At 32.9% G+C, this 17,667-nt stretch overlaps 1 protein-coding gene and 1 long non-coding RNA gene across 2 annotated transcripts; both read left to right on the plus strand.

Moving 5' to 3' along the window:
- The first annotated feature begins 2,950 nt into the window (after window positions 1-2,950).
- LOC134251116 (uncharacterized) lies at window positions 2,951-5,675 on the plus strand. The gene is made up of 3 exons (XR_009988671.1): window positions 2,951-3,041; window positions 3,599-3,771; window positions 5,637-5,675. It is a non-coding gene; the product is annotated as an uncharacterized LOC134251116 (long non-coding RNA).
- A 537-nt stretch (window positions 5,676-6,212) lies between these two features.
- LOC134251112 (uncharacterized) lies at window positions 6,213-17,551 on the plus strand (the record flags this gene model as incomplete). The annotated part of the gene is made up of 4 exons (XM_062733478.1): window positions 6,213-6,236; window positions 6,468-6,630; window positions 12,510-12,657; window positions 17,440-17,551. Coding segments are annotated over exons 1-4 (447 nt in total), but the record flags the coding sequence as incomplete, so codon positions are not given.
- Window positions 17,552-17,667: the final 116 nt, after the last annotated feature.

Below are 17,667 nucleotides of genomic sequence, written 5' to 3' on the forward strand. Positions count from 1 at the left end.
GTTTAATAATTTCTTTGAGTAAATAATGTAGTTGAAAAACATCTATTTTGCCTAAGAAGTGCTGCTAGACTCCCACTGTCCCGTCAGTAAAATAATTATTCCACACATTCGCTCGAAACCTTACCCGATGTTTTGAATTTTTTACATATGAACCGAAAATTTTCGTGAAACCTTGCTTAACTCGGGATTTTAGCAGCACTTTCGAAGTATTTTAAGAGACAAACTTAAGACGGACATCAATCGGAACAAAGAGAAATTAAGGATTTTCGATGTAATGAGAGATGTAATAAACATGGTACTCAAGTAGAATCTAGGTTAATTGAAAAAAAGTTTCATATTGCCTTTTTTCCGTATGATTCGCAGTCTTTATTACCTAAAAACATACTTGACGCGATATCAAATCGAAAATATTTGTAAAGATAGGTCCCCTGTCTAGATATGAATTAATTCAAATTGTGTTACGTTAAATTAAAATTTCATAACAGCCAGAGAATATAAAACTACATGTATTGACATTTAGAGAAGTCCTCATTTGAGATGAATTTTGAATTATATATTGAAAAAACAGACCTTCCGCGTAGCTAATAAAAGCAGTTATTGGCATTCTTCCAGATTTATATTTATTACGTGAGTGTTAAGTTTCACTTATCATCTGAAAAGAAAAGGCTTTACGTTGGCATTATACTACTTTTTTATGATTAAATAAACATTTTTAAAAGCAGTTTCTATCAAAATATTTCTTAATATCCTGCTATAGTCTGCCCTTATATTCCAAATTTAATTTAGTTTGAAAAAAAAGTAAAACTTTACATACATACTGCAAGTGATTTCACTTTAAAATTTGCTTGTCAAATTTTGATAATTCTTAATTAAGTACACTTCACTTTGCATATGTAAAAGAAAGTACATCATTGTTTTGGAAGAGCCAGTGCATATAAAGAATTTTTGTTCTTAACCTTATGAAATCTTAGATGACCAGCTTTGAAAATTGAGGTTAAGAATAGGCTGTTTTTTCTGAGATATTATTAAATTGAAATTCTTTTTTAAAATTCATTGCAATCTTCCACAGCCATATTTCTTCATTTCGAATCCCCCTATTTTTTGGAATAAAGAGATATTCAGGACTTTCGATGTAATGAGAGATGTAATAAACATGGTACTCAAGTAGAATCTAGGTTAATTGAAAAAAGTTTCATATTGCCTTTATTTCCATATAAATCGCAGTCTTTATTACCTAAAAACATACTCGACGCGATAACAAATCAAAAATAATCCTAATGATAGGTCCCCTATCTAGATATCGATTATTTCAAATTGTGTAGCATTTAATTAAACTTTCAAAACAGCTAGAGAATATAAAACTACATGTAATGATATTTATAGAAGCCCTCGTTTGATATGAAAATTGAATCTTATATTGAAAAGACAGGCCTTCGCCGTAACTAATAAAAAGAGTTATTGGCATTCTTCCAGATTTAAAATTTATTAAGTGGGTATAAAGTTTCACTGATTATCTGAAAAGAAAAAAGCTTTACATTGGCATTATAACTACTATTTTATAATTTAATAAACAATTTTAAAAGTATCTATCAAAATATTTCTCATTTTGCTGCTCAAGCCTGTCCTTATATTCCAAATTTAATCAAGTTTGGGAAAAAATCAAAACTTTATATACATACTGCAAGTGATTTCACTTTAAAATTTGCCTGTCAAATTTTGATAATTCTTAAGTACACTCCCCTTTGCTTATGTAAAAGATTTTACATCATTGTTTTGAAAGAGCCAGTGCATATAAACATTTTTCTTCTTAACCGTATGAAACCTTAGATGACCAGCTTTGAAATATGAAGCTAAGAATAAGTTTTTTCTGTGCGATATCATTAAATTGAAATTTTTGTTTGAAGTTCATTGCAATCTTCCACATCCATATTTCTTTATTTCGACCCCCCCCCCATTTTTTGTTTTATATAAATTGTTCATGTTCGACACTCTTTATCAGAAAAAGGTGAATTACAGCTATATTTTGCCTGGCGTAATTTATCGTTCCAGTCGTTATTGTTTTTTTTATTTCTGCATAGAAGTTTTATACCTTGTTTATTAACTTGTAAATTATGTTTTTATTTATTATACAGTGTATCTTCACGCGCCCACAAAACACTTTCGACGAAAATTACTTCCGTGTTGATAACATCGCGAGTTTGTTGTCGTCTCCTGCACGTTCAGAATAAAAAGACGAGGATATTACATGACGGCATCCAATACAACATTTATTATAGGCAATAACATAGCTTAGCGAGACCCGCTTATTTATTAAATCGTGCCAAACTTGACCTTCTTTATAGTGTCATAAAGGGCATTATAATTAAAAGTATTTCAAATCTCTACTTATGGTTGTTGTCAAAAAGAATGATTTTACGAATTAAATCTTTCGCTTTATGTGCACCTTTTAATTATTTACCAAAGTTGGGGGGTTTTATTTTAAATAAAAGAATCTTTCTTCTATATTCGGTCGTTTACAAAGAAATATCCGGGTTGTAATACTACTCAACTGCATATCAACTTAAAATTCTTTAACACCGATAAGTCTTCTGTCAAAAGTATATATTTTTTTTAACATATTGTGAATGCTTCATCATTATTAACAATAATGAACGAGATATCAGATAATAAACATTCAAAAGATCCAGATAGGTTTGATCATATAAAAAGCAAGACATAACTGAACATATATTCAGTAAGACGACTGAAGATGGACGCCAAGGTAAAATCTAATGATGATTTATTGATATTATAATACTGCTGTCTATTACTCTTTAATTTTTAAATATATTGTGTTTAAAAAAATGTATTGCCGTTATTTTTCCTTTAAAAAATATTTATGTTTCAGATAAAGTCTTTGTGGGAGAAGCTAATGGTTAGATATGATGTACCGAAACTGGTTTTCTCTATTATCGGAGATTCTCAAACCTTTGTGCCAAAGGTTTGGCCTCGACCAATTTTTCAGAACGCTCTTATAGAGGCTGCAAAACACAGTGGTGGGGGTAAGATGCACTAAAAATCTCACAGTGGTGGGAATAAGATCTATAACAAAACCTAGTGGTGGGGGTAAGATCTATAACAAAACACAGTGGTGGGGATAAGATCTATAACAAAGCATAGTGGTGGGGGTGAGATCTATAACAAAACACAGTGGTGGGGATAAGATCTATAACAAAGCACAGTGGTGGGGATAAGATCTATAACAAAGCATAGTGGTGGAGGTAAGATTTATAGCAAAACTCAGAAACATTACAACAAGACTTAAATCTATCACAATCATCTGGTGGAAGCGAGCTCAATAAGAAAATATAAATTGCTAAATAAAAAGAATACACGTATATTGCAAAATAGTTGTATTTTAGTATGCGACTGTGCATTTTTTCAGCGGCAGTTTAATGCATTTAGACATATTGTAAATGGTTTGTATAAACGCAACCTGAAATTTTAGAATCTGCAAATGTAAAATAAATTTCTTTTTATATTTCAATTATCAAGACAATTGATTTTAGCGTCAGAGGAACTTAATTTTTAACCGACTTATTTTTGCTTGCATTTTTAGACACGTGGATCTTATTGCGAGGGAAAGAAAAATGTGTGTCGGCCCTGGTTTTGGAGGCAATTGATGATTACACATATCTACAAAATCAACATCTCAGTGACAATGACAAAACGAATGCAAATAATTTACCAGTAAAAGCAATAAGACTGAACTTTGGAGACGATGTGAAAGAGGTAAATATATAGTTACCTGTAAGTTATTGAAAAGGTTAGTATATACTGTAAAATTCCTAATTTTCGCGGGCGTTTAATTTTCGTTGCTTTCAAGTTATGGACCCATAAATTTAAGTCCACCACAAAATGCAGTTTTTCACATTTATTTCCACTGAACAGATCTTTAACCACGAAATCAAATTCCATGACCCCTCGAAAATATGTGATTTTACAGTTACTTAAATTGATTAAGGAATATTTAAACTTGTACGATATACCTTTATATAACTTACAGCAAAAATAAAATTTTAATTAATCTTTAAATATTACTATGATTATGAAAAGTTAGATGTATTCATCAAAAAATCTCTGTTTACGTTATCGTAAATGCATATAAGTTTTTGATATTTTTGATTTTTATTCTGCAGGCAAAAGTAGCGCGTAATCTTTTAATGTCAAAAATAAAATCGATCGTTATATCGACCATAGAACGTTCAAATTAATGACTTTAAACAAGTCTGTTTATATCCATTGTTCATAACTTGTTTGCCAATAACTTGCCTCAATTACGATATCATTCCAATGTAGTATATGCTCTTGCGTATCGAATCAACACACATACATTCAGGATACAGAAAAATTGTTTCTGACCATTAGCACCATTAATGTTCAGAAACTTTATAGATCTGTTTTTGTATGCCCACTTCACATATTTGCACTGTTAATATTCATCATATTTACATCCACTGGATATTTTTTCCGTTTCTTTTTTAAGAAAACCCATTGCGTTAATCAGTGCATGAACTACACTAGGCATGTCATCCGTACAGATCTCTTGATCAGTGGCTGTTCCATCAATGAAACGTGCAAAGACATTTGCATCATTTATACAATATTTAATCTTCTTAATCCTACTTTGATTATTATTAAATGGTTAATAAAACAGATATAAATATAAAGAATAAAATGTCTTTCTTTGGTTGTAGTTCATAAATGAATGTCACAGCTATTGCAGAAAAAAATTACATAACCCGCGTATTTTTTCTGCAACAGCTGCGACATTCATTCCCGTTCTAACAATTAAAGAAAGTATTTTATTATTTAATTAGTCATCCTAAATAAAATTACGTTAAGGACAATCTGTTTGATATATTCAGGACCAATATATAGGATTGTATATCATTTTTGAATAAGATCTATCACAAAAGCTGCCATTTTCACTAAAACCCTATCTCCTCCCCCCAAAAAGAAGCGAAATCATATAAGAAACAGTTACCACCGCGCGTAAACAGTTATTTCACCCTCTCACTTTCACCTGTTTAAATGGTACGTACTGTAGCTCGGGTTCGATATTTAATTACATCGGTTGCTTAGAAAACGTACACAACAAAACGTAATTTTAAACGTTATGAAAACATTTTTGGATAAATTGTATAAATCAAAAACAATTTCTGACTTTTTTGTATTTTAAGAATGTTATTTAAAAGAAGCAGCATGACTTCTTGGGTGAGTATATCAGAATATTTGCCCTTCGGTAACAACAGAATTCTGCCTTTAAAAATTAGGAAAACTCTTTTGATAATGAAATCTAAAAAAAAATATAAAAAATGTTTAATTACCCCTAATAACATCCCTTCTTAAGAAAAGTAAATAATCAGTTAATTTTTAAAAACGCATAAAATTATACTTAATTCAGTCAGAATAGGATTGTTTCAATTCAAACTAATACATGTATATGTATGTCACCTGTTCATGTTCTGCGATGGATACAGTGTTAACAATCATATACATTTGGTCAAACATAAAGAGAACTTATCCTTATGATAAGCAACATATGTGTTTTATGTAATTTCAGTTACTACATGGATATTTTTTTCATTAAACAGAGTAACTTGAATCGTACAGGAACCCCAATGAAACGTTGCACAAGTCCATTTAAACTTGATGGTCAAGATAATTTAGAAAGCACAAAGGTAAGACGGAATAATTTAGTTTGAACTAAAACACACATATTAAATCTAATTGTCTTTGATATATCGCAGAATGTGATCATAAAAGACTATGATTAGTATGTAATAGAATCAGGAAAGGATTATAACTAATAAAACGCGTCGAAGTATTTCTTTACAGCTTTTTGTAAAATCAATAGTGTATTTCAGAATTTGCAAGTAACCTTACATGTAGAGTTCTTCACCAGATGATGTTATATGAAAATATTAGATAATTAGAATAAAATTGAACATGCTGGAATGAAAAAAAAGTATCCCAAAAAAGAATACTAAACTTAACTATAATTTACTATAGGAAATCAAAATATCAAAGTAATCACTTATTATAAGTAAATTGTTTCCAAATTAATCACTATAGTGTCATAGTGATCACTATAGTATTTCAAAGTTTTCATAGCGTCAAAGGATTAATTTAGACTACCAATGTTATCATATTGGTCACTGTAGTTGATCATGTTTTCAATATTGAACGCAGCAGTTAATTTTTTTTATCGTCTTTACAAAAGTAAATCAAAGTTTTCATAACGTCACAGTGTAATCAGTATAGTAAACAGAGACAAAAGTCTTATAGCCTTAAAGTTATCATAATAGTTACATGTAACTATATTATTTGTTGCCAAGGACATTTCTGTTTAACTTAATATATCCTCCGTTATCCTAATATAACGTATTCATGTTTATTTTTTTGTTAACAATTTTACTTTATAGCTGAGGGAATTGAAAGACCATATTGAATGCACGATTGTAGACACTGCTGTCAACTTCAATGATGTTCGTTTACAATTTGAATGTTTCATCCAGGAGCAAAAAGTGTCTTTTCTGAAAGAAAAGGAACAAAGGCAATCTAAGAAAACAAAGCAGCTTAAACTTGGTATTGTAAAAAAAATAGTATTAAGGATAACATTTGAAAGGCAATGTTTCAGTATGGCGTCTAATTTTCAAATTAAGCGATATTGTTATTGGCGTTTTTCGTGTTACGTGTAAGGCATTTTGTTTACACACTTTTTTTCCTAATCTTTCTTCTTTCTTGCTTATTAACTGCTTGTAAGATTTTCTGTGAATTTTCTAATCATAGAGGGAAATTATCTGAGATGTACCACTATAGCATTGAAAATATCAATGTGAAGTCACTGGAAAGACCATTTAATGATTTAAATAAAATTCCTATTTGGTAACTTGTGAAAGCATATCAAATTGAAGCAAAAGATTAATACTTATTAGGGAAGAAAAACCTTCTTATTGTAGTTTTTTTATATCCACTATTTTAAAATTCAGGGGTGTAAAGTTTTCGTCCTGTCCGTCGTTTAAGCTGTCTTGCTGTGTGTATCCGTTTAATTTGTCCCCAACAATTTTCATCTTGCCCATTTATTTTAATTGGGTTGGAATATAGCTCTCATTTTTCACAGATGTATTCTATCTGATAAGACCTATCTTTGAGAACCATCAAATTTGACCTCTTGATCTTGACCTTCGAGTTTGACAAACTTTAAAAAAAATACAAATTTTAACTTTAGCGATAATTTTTGAATTATTAGTGCAAGGGCTTTCACACTTGAAATGTGTGCCTCTTGTGACAAGAAATTCAAATGGTACCATCAAATTTGACATTGACTTTTGACCCATTTTTAAAATAGTGCTTACCTCGGCCATAACATTTAAACAGTTAGTATTGGACATTTTCGGTTGGGTAAACATTTACAAACTAGCGACTACGGATCTTCGGTATGGAGTGCATTATGCGCAAAAACATTTTAAGTAAAGTATATGAAGCATTTAAACTGTTTTTTACACCTTGAATGGGATGTCGTCAAGCATCGCTAAGGGTTTTTTTTTTAACATAAACTACATAGCATATGTAGATGAAGTACATACCATACAACCTTGCCTTCTTAGAATAATAAAATTAAGTTGGGTTAATAAAAAAAAAATTGGTCCAAGAATTCCAGACTCGTAAGAACTATTCAAGTTTGAGGATACAACCAAGCATTTTCGGTGAACACCTTTAAAGAAAACCTACTCAGGTAGGTAGCATCGTTTCCTTTTTTAAAAGTAGGGTTAGGAGGGTGTTGAACAGTCAGGGGGAAATTTGACTAGCTCGAAGAAACCTGACACGTAAAATAAGTTCCAATATCTTTCATTACTAAATTTTATTCATTAACTACAACATTACCCTATTTAACTATACTGCAACAAAAATTGGTAAAGGGGGGGGGGACTGAGCATTGTTTAATGAACATTTTCAACATTAAAAGGATTTTTTTTTACATTTGGGTCCCCCTAGCCCCCTGAAGCTACACATCTGTTCCTTCACAAACAAAAAAATGTCATCAGATATACTTATGTGGGGTACATATACATAAAGTAGCTTAATTTTCTGTATTATATTATATATTGAATGATCATATAAGGATTAGGGGCTCCAATGCCCCCCATCCCTTAGGTTCATAAAACCACGAATTTTATATCATTGTTAACAATTCATTCCTAACATCTCGAAATTTTGTAGAAATGCCTTCCCAGTATTTCATTTGTCGTAGTAAATCTCATCCAAGCTTTCAGCATTATACGTCTTTTCAAGTCACTGAGTCACTCGGGTGACCTATTATTATCCGTTTTCGTCCGTCGTCGAGTGTTAACATTTGAACATTTTCAGCTTCTCTGAAACCACTTAACCAATTTAAATCAAATTTGGTATACAGCATCTATAGGTGACGGGAAACAAAAATTGTGAATTATATAGTCCCTGACTCCTTTGGACCTGCGGATTGGGGCCAAAACCACTAAAATTAGTGCAATCTTTAAAAATCTTCTTCTTTACTCCTGGGCATCAAGCAGTCAAACTGTTGGCATGAATGTAATGAGCATTAAGTCCTCTACCAAAATTGTGAAATTCGTGGCCCCAGGGTCAAGGGCAAGGGTGGGGATATGTAGATTATATAGTGAAAATGCATTATTTTTTTGGAAATCTTTTCCGCTCCTTGGTATTAAATAAGTACATAGTAATGATGAGCAAGAGTGCATCTTCCAAAATTGTGAAGGTCAGGAGTTCTGGTGTTATGGTGGGCTCTATTGATTATATAGTGAAAATACATTGAGTCTTTGAAAATCTCCTTTTTTCATTGTTTTTAAGCAGATGAACTACCTTTAATGAGCAAGGGCCCTTCTTCCAGAAATTTGAATTTCAAGGCCCCAGGGTCAGGGGTACGATCAAGGGGGGACGCTATTTATATACTGAAAATGAATTAATCGTTTGAAATCTGCCCCTTGGTATCAGGCTTGGGGTAATGCTAATTGTAAAGGTAATGCATTGCAATGCATTACATGAACTCAAAGTAATGCTAGTAATGTTTAATGCCCAAAAATTTGTATTACATGTTTGGTAATGTAATGCATTACTTCATAAGATCCTGTGTAATGCTGGCATTACATAACATTACAAAGCATTATTTTCTATGGAGTATACTAAGAAATTAATTTTTTTTCATTAGATACCATATAAAAATAGCCTATGTTGTATTATTAGATATTTTGGGCAGGGGTTAAAGTGCCCCAAAAGTTTAATTGCTTAAAAGTAATTACACAAAAAGTTCATATTGTACAAGTTTTATACAGTCAAACTTGTCTTAGCGGCTACCCAAAATCAACGGCCACTCGCGGTCAGCGGCCACTTTCAGTTCCCCCCGACGATTTTTCCTATATATTTTAACTGGAATAAACGGCCACCTGTGTAACGCGGCCAGCAGCCACTCAAATCCTCACCCACAGCCTTATTGACACTGTAATAGGCGGCCATTTCGTCACTTGTACGATTCTATCACGTCTTTTAAACGCATTGGCATGGGTAATTATATCCTTGATAGTCAATTTAACCTATTAGTGCAATTAAACAAATTGCTTTTAGATACGCTGAACTCTGTTTGTGTTTATGAAAAAAAATGTTTCTCCTGTTAGATCAATTTGTAGTTATTTTTCAAGATCGCCGATTGAAAAATTAAAAGGATTTAATTACAATTGATACTTTGCTCTAGCTAAAGAAATTCACACCTTTTAAATTTTGATTCCATGTAGAAGCCCTAATTGCTACTCTTGTGAAAACAAAGTGCTTCATGTAGCATAATTATCTCGTGAATTTCACTATCAGGAGACAATCGATAGGGATTAGTTACGCTCTACTGCACAGGACACCTGTGTTGTGGAATAATTTTCAACTGCGTATATACATCTCTCTGGTCAACTGATTAATTTTATTTGTGTGTCTGTGTATGTTACCCAGAAACTCTGACAGCTTTGATAAACAATAAAATTTACCTGGCTTTAAAAACTTCAGCAAGTAAGTTAATTGCCGATTAATTAAGGGGGGGGGGGTTACACTGCTGACCATTTTTGAACATATGAAAGTGAAATTTTTATTGACTTATTCTTACTTTAATTTCTATGCTTTATTTTCCATTAAACTGTATTTTTGTCGGGTTTTTTTCTTTATAAAAAAAAGAGAATAGTCAGGCACTGCATGTATTTCTTCAAATGAAAATTAAAAGAATTTATTTAATACTTATAAATATTGATTTAATATTTCAATGTTACAGTAGCAAAAGCACACTGATGAATGCAAGATGTTTAACCAATATGTTGGAACAGAAACATGCACAAAACCATAAATATTTCCAATTTCTTTAATATTCTTTTTAAATGAGCTTGAATTATTATATATACATTAAAGCTTTTGTAAAATTGACCTGTTTTATTATTTGATTAATTAATTTAACTGTATTGCTTAATGTTGTTTATATATTCACCGAATGTCCTTTTCGAGGGCGAACTGGAATAAGAGACCACCTGTCTTAAGTGGCCAGTTTCCAGACTTACCAAAGGTGGCCTCTTAAAACAAGTTTGACTGTATTTATTTAATAACTGACACTTTAAAAGCTTGAACTCCTTGAATGCATGTTATTGGCAGCGTTATATATACTATTACTTGAAGTCAAATTTGAATTATCATTTATCATGTTTAGTTTTGAAGGGAGTGGATGCATGCTTATGTAAAAATTGCAAAGTTTTGTATATCTTTTTTTTTTAAACCTCAAAAAGTGATGGTAATGGTGATGCATTACCTTACTAAAGTAATGGTAATGTAATGAATTACTTTTAGAAAATAGTCTATAGGTAATTTAAGCCCAAATTGGTGAAGTAATGGTAATGTAATGCATTACTTTACGATGTAATTCGCCCCAAACCTGCTTGGTATTAATCAAACATTTTTGATAAGCAAGGGTGCCTTTTCAAAAATTGTGCAATATGAGGACCTAGGGTCAGGAGTTCATGTGTGGTAAGGACACCACTGATTATTGCTGAATACATGCATCACTGATTAGTTGAAATGCATTAGTGTTCCCCTACCCTGCCTATGGGTATTAAGTAACAAAACTAAGCAATTGCTAAGTGTATGGTTATGATGAGCAATGGTGTCTCTTTCAAAATTGTGAATTCCATGGGATCTAGCTTAATATATAAACCAAATTCGATCATTGGAAAGTTGTTGCATGATGCTCAGGTGACCTATAAGGTCCATGGCCCTCTTGTTTAATCGTAAGTTTTATAACCTACATTTCGAGAATGTACTCGAATTCAAACTTCTGATTCAGAATTTGTAGCCAAGATTTATGAACACGGGTTATTGCGAACCAAACTCCAAATTTCTCTTTCGAACTAGCCCGAGCTAATGTTGATAACCTACTTAAAAGATTATTTGAACTATTTTCAAGGGGTCAGAAGTACTGTGGTTCATATATTAAAAATATAGTTCATCATTTAATAGTATGATAGTTTTGTTGAAATTTTGTATTTTGCGCCGATGTAATATGATATTGTATGGAATCCTTTTTTCGTTTGAAAATGCAGAATCGAATGTATCCAATAACCATTTTGATTGATTTAGATTACATGTATATCATTTGTTTGTATCAGTTATTTCATTTTGGCACAACATGCTTTCCACACTTGTTTAGTCATAGTCGCTGATAGCTCTAGAAGTTCACCCATTCGAAAATGTCCATTAGGGCCTTCATATTTCACAGACATATTACTTATGATAAACCCTTCCTTTGGATACCAACAAGTCCGACTATCGCCGTTTGGATTTTGCATTAAAGTTTTTCCTATGTAACTGAAACATATTTGTATGTCCCCGTTATCGAAGTTTCGGTGTTTATAATTTTTGTCCTGCCCGTCCGTCTGTCTGTCTATCTCTTTAAACGCAAAAAAATCAATATTTCCATTAAAGTGGTCGGGGCTATTGGTTTCATATTTGACATGTATATTCCATGTGAGAAGTCTTTTTTTTAAGGTACCAACGAATTTAATCTCTTGACCTAGACTTTTCAAAACTTTAACCTTGGCCTGAACTTTTGAACAGTTTGTACTAGGACTTTTATTTTGCACATGTGCATTTATTGAGTCAAGATATTTCCTTGATATAATAGTATTTTTGACTTTTTTACCCTGGCCCTAGAGTTTGATATATTTGAAAAAAACGTACGCAAAACATAAGACCAGTTAGTAATAGGGTTTCATTTTTCACAGGCATATTCCTTGTGACAAAATCTTCCTTTGGATACCAACATTTTTCTCCTTTTAACTTTAACTTCAGAGTTTAACAAGCATTTGAAAAACTCAAAACCTCTCTATATATGTTGTCATACTGGGGCATTAGTGTTACACAAACATATCTTGTTTTTCGTTATTCATTTACAGTGCTACCTATTCCTGTTGTTAGAGTTTTGGTTGAAGGGGATATAAACAGCATAGAACAGATAGTAGAGTCTGTGAAAAGAAACATTCCTGTGATCATTGTGAAGGGTTCTGGAAAAGTAACAAATCTTATACTCGATTACATGGAAAGGTATGTTTATTAATTTTATTTATTTGTAAATGAAATTTATATAGATCAATATGTAGATGAATATGTACGCATTTGCTCCCAGAAAAAAAATTATATAAGTTATAGCACTTTTATTAAAGAAAAATGGGCCACAGGACTCCCCCTTTTTAGGTCACCTGAGTCACTCAGGTGACCTATTGCCATCCGTGTTTGTCCGTCGGCGTCCGTCGTTCGGCGTGTGTTTACATTTGAACATTTTCAGCTTCTTCTCTGAAACCGCTAAACCAAATTCAACCAAATTTTGTATACAGCATCTGTGGGTGAAGGGGAACAAACATTGTGAATTTCATGGTCCCTGTCCCCCTGGGGCCTGAGGGGTGGGGCCAAAACCACTAAAATTAATGCAATCTTTAAAAATCTTCTTCTTTACTCCTGGACACCAAGCAGTCAAACTGTTTGCATGATTGTAATCAGCAATGAGTCCTCTACCAAAATTGTGAAATTCATGGCCCTGGGGTCAGGGATTCTAATGCTAGGGCGGGGCTAAATAAATAGGTAATGAAAATGCATTATTTCTTTTAAAATCTTCTTCTCTGCTCCTAGGAATTAAATAAACCAACTAAGTACATAGTTATGATGAGCAAGAGTGCCTCTACCAAAATTGTGAATTTTATGGCCCCAGGGTCAGGGGTTCTGGCGTTAGGGCGGGACTCTATTGATTATATAGTGAAAATACATGAATTCTTTGAAAATCTTCTTCTCTGCTCCTGGGTATAAATAAACTAACTAAGTACATAGTTATGATGAGCAAGAGTGCTTCTACCAAAATTGTGATTTTTATGGCCCCAGGGTCATGGGTTCTTGTTTTAGGGTGGGGCTCTAATGATTATATAGTGAAATACATGAATTCTTTGAACATCTTATCCTTTGCTCCTGGTTAATATGCTAATGATCTAATTACATATTTAAGGCCAGGATTTATTTTATTTTCAGTTTTACAAACCTTCCGCTCAAGGTTTTTAATTTTTATGAAAAAAATATTTATAAAAAATTTTTCTTTCCGATGTCAAATTTGAGTCGGGATCGAGATTTCAAATTTACGAACTCGCACTTCCGGTTTTACGATGAAACGGCGGGTATCTGAGAAGATAGCTTGGTTTAGTGTAAAATTCATCGATAAGAGTGCCATTCAAAACGTTTCACCCGTTCAAAGGACAAATAAAATGCTGACGACTTTGTTGCACAATGACATGCTGGTGAGATAATTATGTATTCGTTTCAAAAGTATCTGCCTGTAAATTATTTTCCTCCCCCAGGTTTTAAACTGCCCGTGTTAGCTATTGCATATTACCAGCGACATTGTTTAGGTCTCTGTTATAGCTTACAGTCTAAACATCATTCTTCAGAAAAGGGTTGCTTATGCATCAGATGTAATGAATAAAACTATGGGAGAAGTTAAGTCCATTTGAGGAAGAAATAAACAATAACCTGAAGAAATATAAAATAATTCAACTAGTAAAAGGCAAGAATATACAAAACTATACAGGCAGGTAGTATCATTTGTATCAGCCAGAAAAATTATTTTACACTTAATTGAAAAAATGTTCACCCTACTCCCCAGTACTCTCTGTCTGTTTTATGATAGGAATTATAATTTTAGGCATCAAGTAAATTTTAGAACAATGTCTACACATTCACCTAACACATATTAAAAAAATGAAGATATATTGAAAGACTTTTAAAGAATTGATTATTTAAAATATATTTTGATCAACATCACAAAATTTATGTAACTTGCCCAAACTGGCAGATGATGAAATAAGCAATTAAATGTTCTACTTTCCTATTTGTAAGCATTATGTGTCCAGTGGTAAGGAGCCTATTAGGATAGCATAAAAAAAAAGAATGTACAAATGTTAATAATTGATTTATCAAAATATATTTTTTTATTTCCTTCTCCATTGGGACTTTTTTATTCTCATGTTCATAACTAACCCTAAACATAAAAAAATGCTGGCCTTGTAATGAAGAAAGGGGCCTCTTTCAAAATAGATAATTTCAGGGCCGCTGGGTCAGGGGTACCAGGGGGGGTACTTTGACTAAAAATAAATTATTGCTTTGAAATCTGCCCTTTGATAAGCAATGGTGCCTCTTTCAAAATTTGTGAATTTCAAGGCTTTTGGATTAAAACACGAACCAAATACAATCGCTGGAAAGTTGTTACATGATACTCAGGTGACCTATAAGGCCCGTGGGCCTCTTGTTTATAACATGATCAAAAAGACAGAATATGAAGAAATATTACTGGTTATTGATTTATTATTTGGTTTAATTGCAACAAGCCTTAAGTATCATGCTTGCAGCCAGGAAGGATAGCTCTAAAATCAATGTTAAATTAAGCACACCTCAAAATAAAGCTTGAAATTGATGTCTTTTGTTAAATAATTTTCATATCATTGATCCCTGCAACTTTGAATGTTCTTTGATCATTCTGGTATTGAAACTATCTTGAAGTAGGCCCTAAGTTTATATTTGTACCCTATGAAAGGAAAATAAACAATACGGTTTTTCAGAAACATTTAAATTATTTCAAAAGGTATCTGATCAAAATATTTTTGGACAGTGTTGGAAAATGAAAGTTTCATTATTTAAACCAAATGGTAAAAGAAAAAATGTCAAATGCATATAGAGAAAGCAATTATCCCTGGTCCCTCGCAATTTTATGATTTTCAAAATTAACATTGCTAGTGGTGTTTTCTGTATTGAAAGCCTATCTGGATATATAATATGACAAAATTTAGATTGATTTTCATAGAATTTATATAATATTTGATACATAACGTTGAAAGACGCACGTTTGTATATTCACGTTCAGTGCTTAATAGATATAGTAAAAACGTCGGGTGATAATGCGATGCATGAAACCAGTTCTTGAACAGGGATACCTGAAAAAAACATGAAAGATACGTTTTTATGCCGTCGTTTTTTTTTAATGATTCGTTGAGCAGAGAGAAAAAATGTTTTATATGAGGGGCGATCAGAAAATTCGCGAATTAATTGAATAACTTCCAAAAAGATATCTGTACTAAAAGTAGCCCTCTCCGATTTTAACGCGCATCTGCATCTGTTCTGCCCATGAGAGAATCACGTGATCTAGGCGACTTTCCCCCTAGCGTTCTGTCACAGAAGCTAAAAGATTTTTCCGACTCTTAAATTTCTTACCATATAAATGATTTCCCCCCCTTCAAGAAGGGGGGTCGGTCTGTCTGTCGGTCTTGCATCCATAGAAACAGAAGTGATAATCAAATAAATTTATTTGATTTCAAATGCCTAAATATATCTCCTCAAAAAAGGGAGGGGGCGAGAAAATGAACAAGAGGCCCAGGGGCCACAGCGCTCACCTGAGCACATCGGCTAGGAAAAAGCACATATCAGATCAGAACTAAAAGTTTACTGAGGTGGGGGGGGGGGGGGCTTGAATTTTAACCCACCGGGGGTTCATGATTTGAACAAACTAGAATCTACACTACCTGAGGATGATTCCATATAAATATCACTAATCATGACTTTGAATACTTGATAAGGAGATTTTAAAAGGTTTCCCAATATATCCCTATGTAAAACTTGGGTCGGCAATTTTGGACCCACCCTGGTCCCGGGGGTCATGATTTGAACAAACTTGAATCTACACTACCTGAGGATAATTTTACATGAGTTTCACCTTTCCTGTCTCAATGGTTCTTGAGACGATGATTTTTAAAGATTTTTCCTATATATTCCTATGTAAAACTTGGGTCGGCCATTTTGGCCCCACCCTTGCCCCGTGGATCATGATTTGAACAAACTTGAATCTACACTACCTGAGGATGATTCCACATGAGTCTTGTCTTTCCTGGCCCAGTGGTTCTTGAGAAGAAGATTTTTAAAGTGTTTTCCTTTATATGCCTATGTAAAACCTTGATCGGCCATTTTGGCCCCTCCTTAGCCCGGGGATCATGATTTGAACAAATTTGAATCTATACTACCTTAAGATGATTCCACATGAGTTTCATCTTTCCTGGCCCAGTGGTTCTTGAGAAGAAGATTTTTAAAAAGTTTTCCTATATATTCCTATGTAAAACTTGGGTCGGCCATTTTGGCCCCACCCTAGCCCCTGGGGTCATGATTTGAACAAACTTGAATCTACACTACCTGAAGATAATTTTACATTAGTTTCATCTTTCCTGGCACAGTGGTTCTTGAGAAGAAGATTTTTAAAGAGTTTTCCTATATATCCCTATGTAAAACTTGGGTCGGCCATTTTGGCCCCACTCTTGCCCCGGGGGTCATGATTTGAACAAACTTGAATCTACACTACCTTAGGATGATTCCACATGAGTGTCCTCTTTCCTGGTCCATTTGTTCTTGAGAAGAAGATTTATTTAAAATGTCATTAATTTTTTCTCTAATTCATAATTATCTCCCCTTGGAAAAAGGCGTGGCCCTTCATTGAACAAACTTGAATCCCCTTTGCCCAAGGATACTTTGTAGCAAGTTTGGTTGAAATTGGCCCAGTGGTTCTTGAGAAGAAGATGAAAATGCGAAAAGTTTACGACGACGACAACAACAACGACGACAACGACTACAATGACAGACAACGGACAAATTTTGATCAGAAAAGCTCTCTTGAGCTTTCGGCTCAGGTGAGCTAAAAAAAGTATGCGTGCTTAAAATTTCAAGAGAATTACATATATTGTACTCTAAAATCGTTTATAATTATTATGTTACATCCTTTGCATTGAAATATATAACATTTTGTTGTAGCCCTAAGTCACTCAAAAGCAATGCCTCTCTTTTGTTTGGAATCGGGTTTCGAAGCGAGAGGTTCCGAAGACTGAGAGAAGGACTCAAAGAACTTAAAAACAGTGACCATCTTGTAATATCAATTGTTATAAGATATGCTAATGCTCAAATTTGCCAAAAAGCAATTTTAAAAATTCACTAGCTTTGAAACCTAATTTCTTAGATGGACTACAATAGACTAGTAAAATA

This window comes from Saccostrea cucullata, unplaced genomic scaffold, assembly GCF_032062105.1.
Source record: "Saccostrea cucullata isolate Sc308-1 unplaced genomic scaffold, CSIRO_AGI_Scuc_v1 ctg1778, whole genome shotgun sequence".
Taxonomy (NCBI): domain Eukaryota; kingdom Metazoa; phylum Mollusca; class Bivalvia; order Ostreida; family Ostreidae; genus Saccostrea; species Saccostrea cuccullata.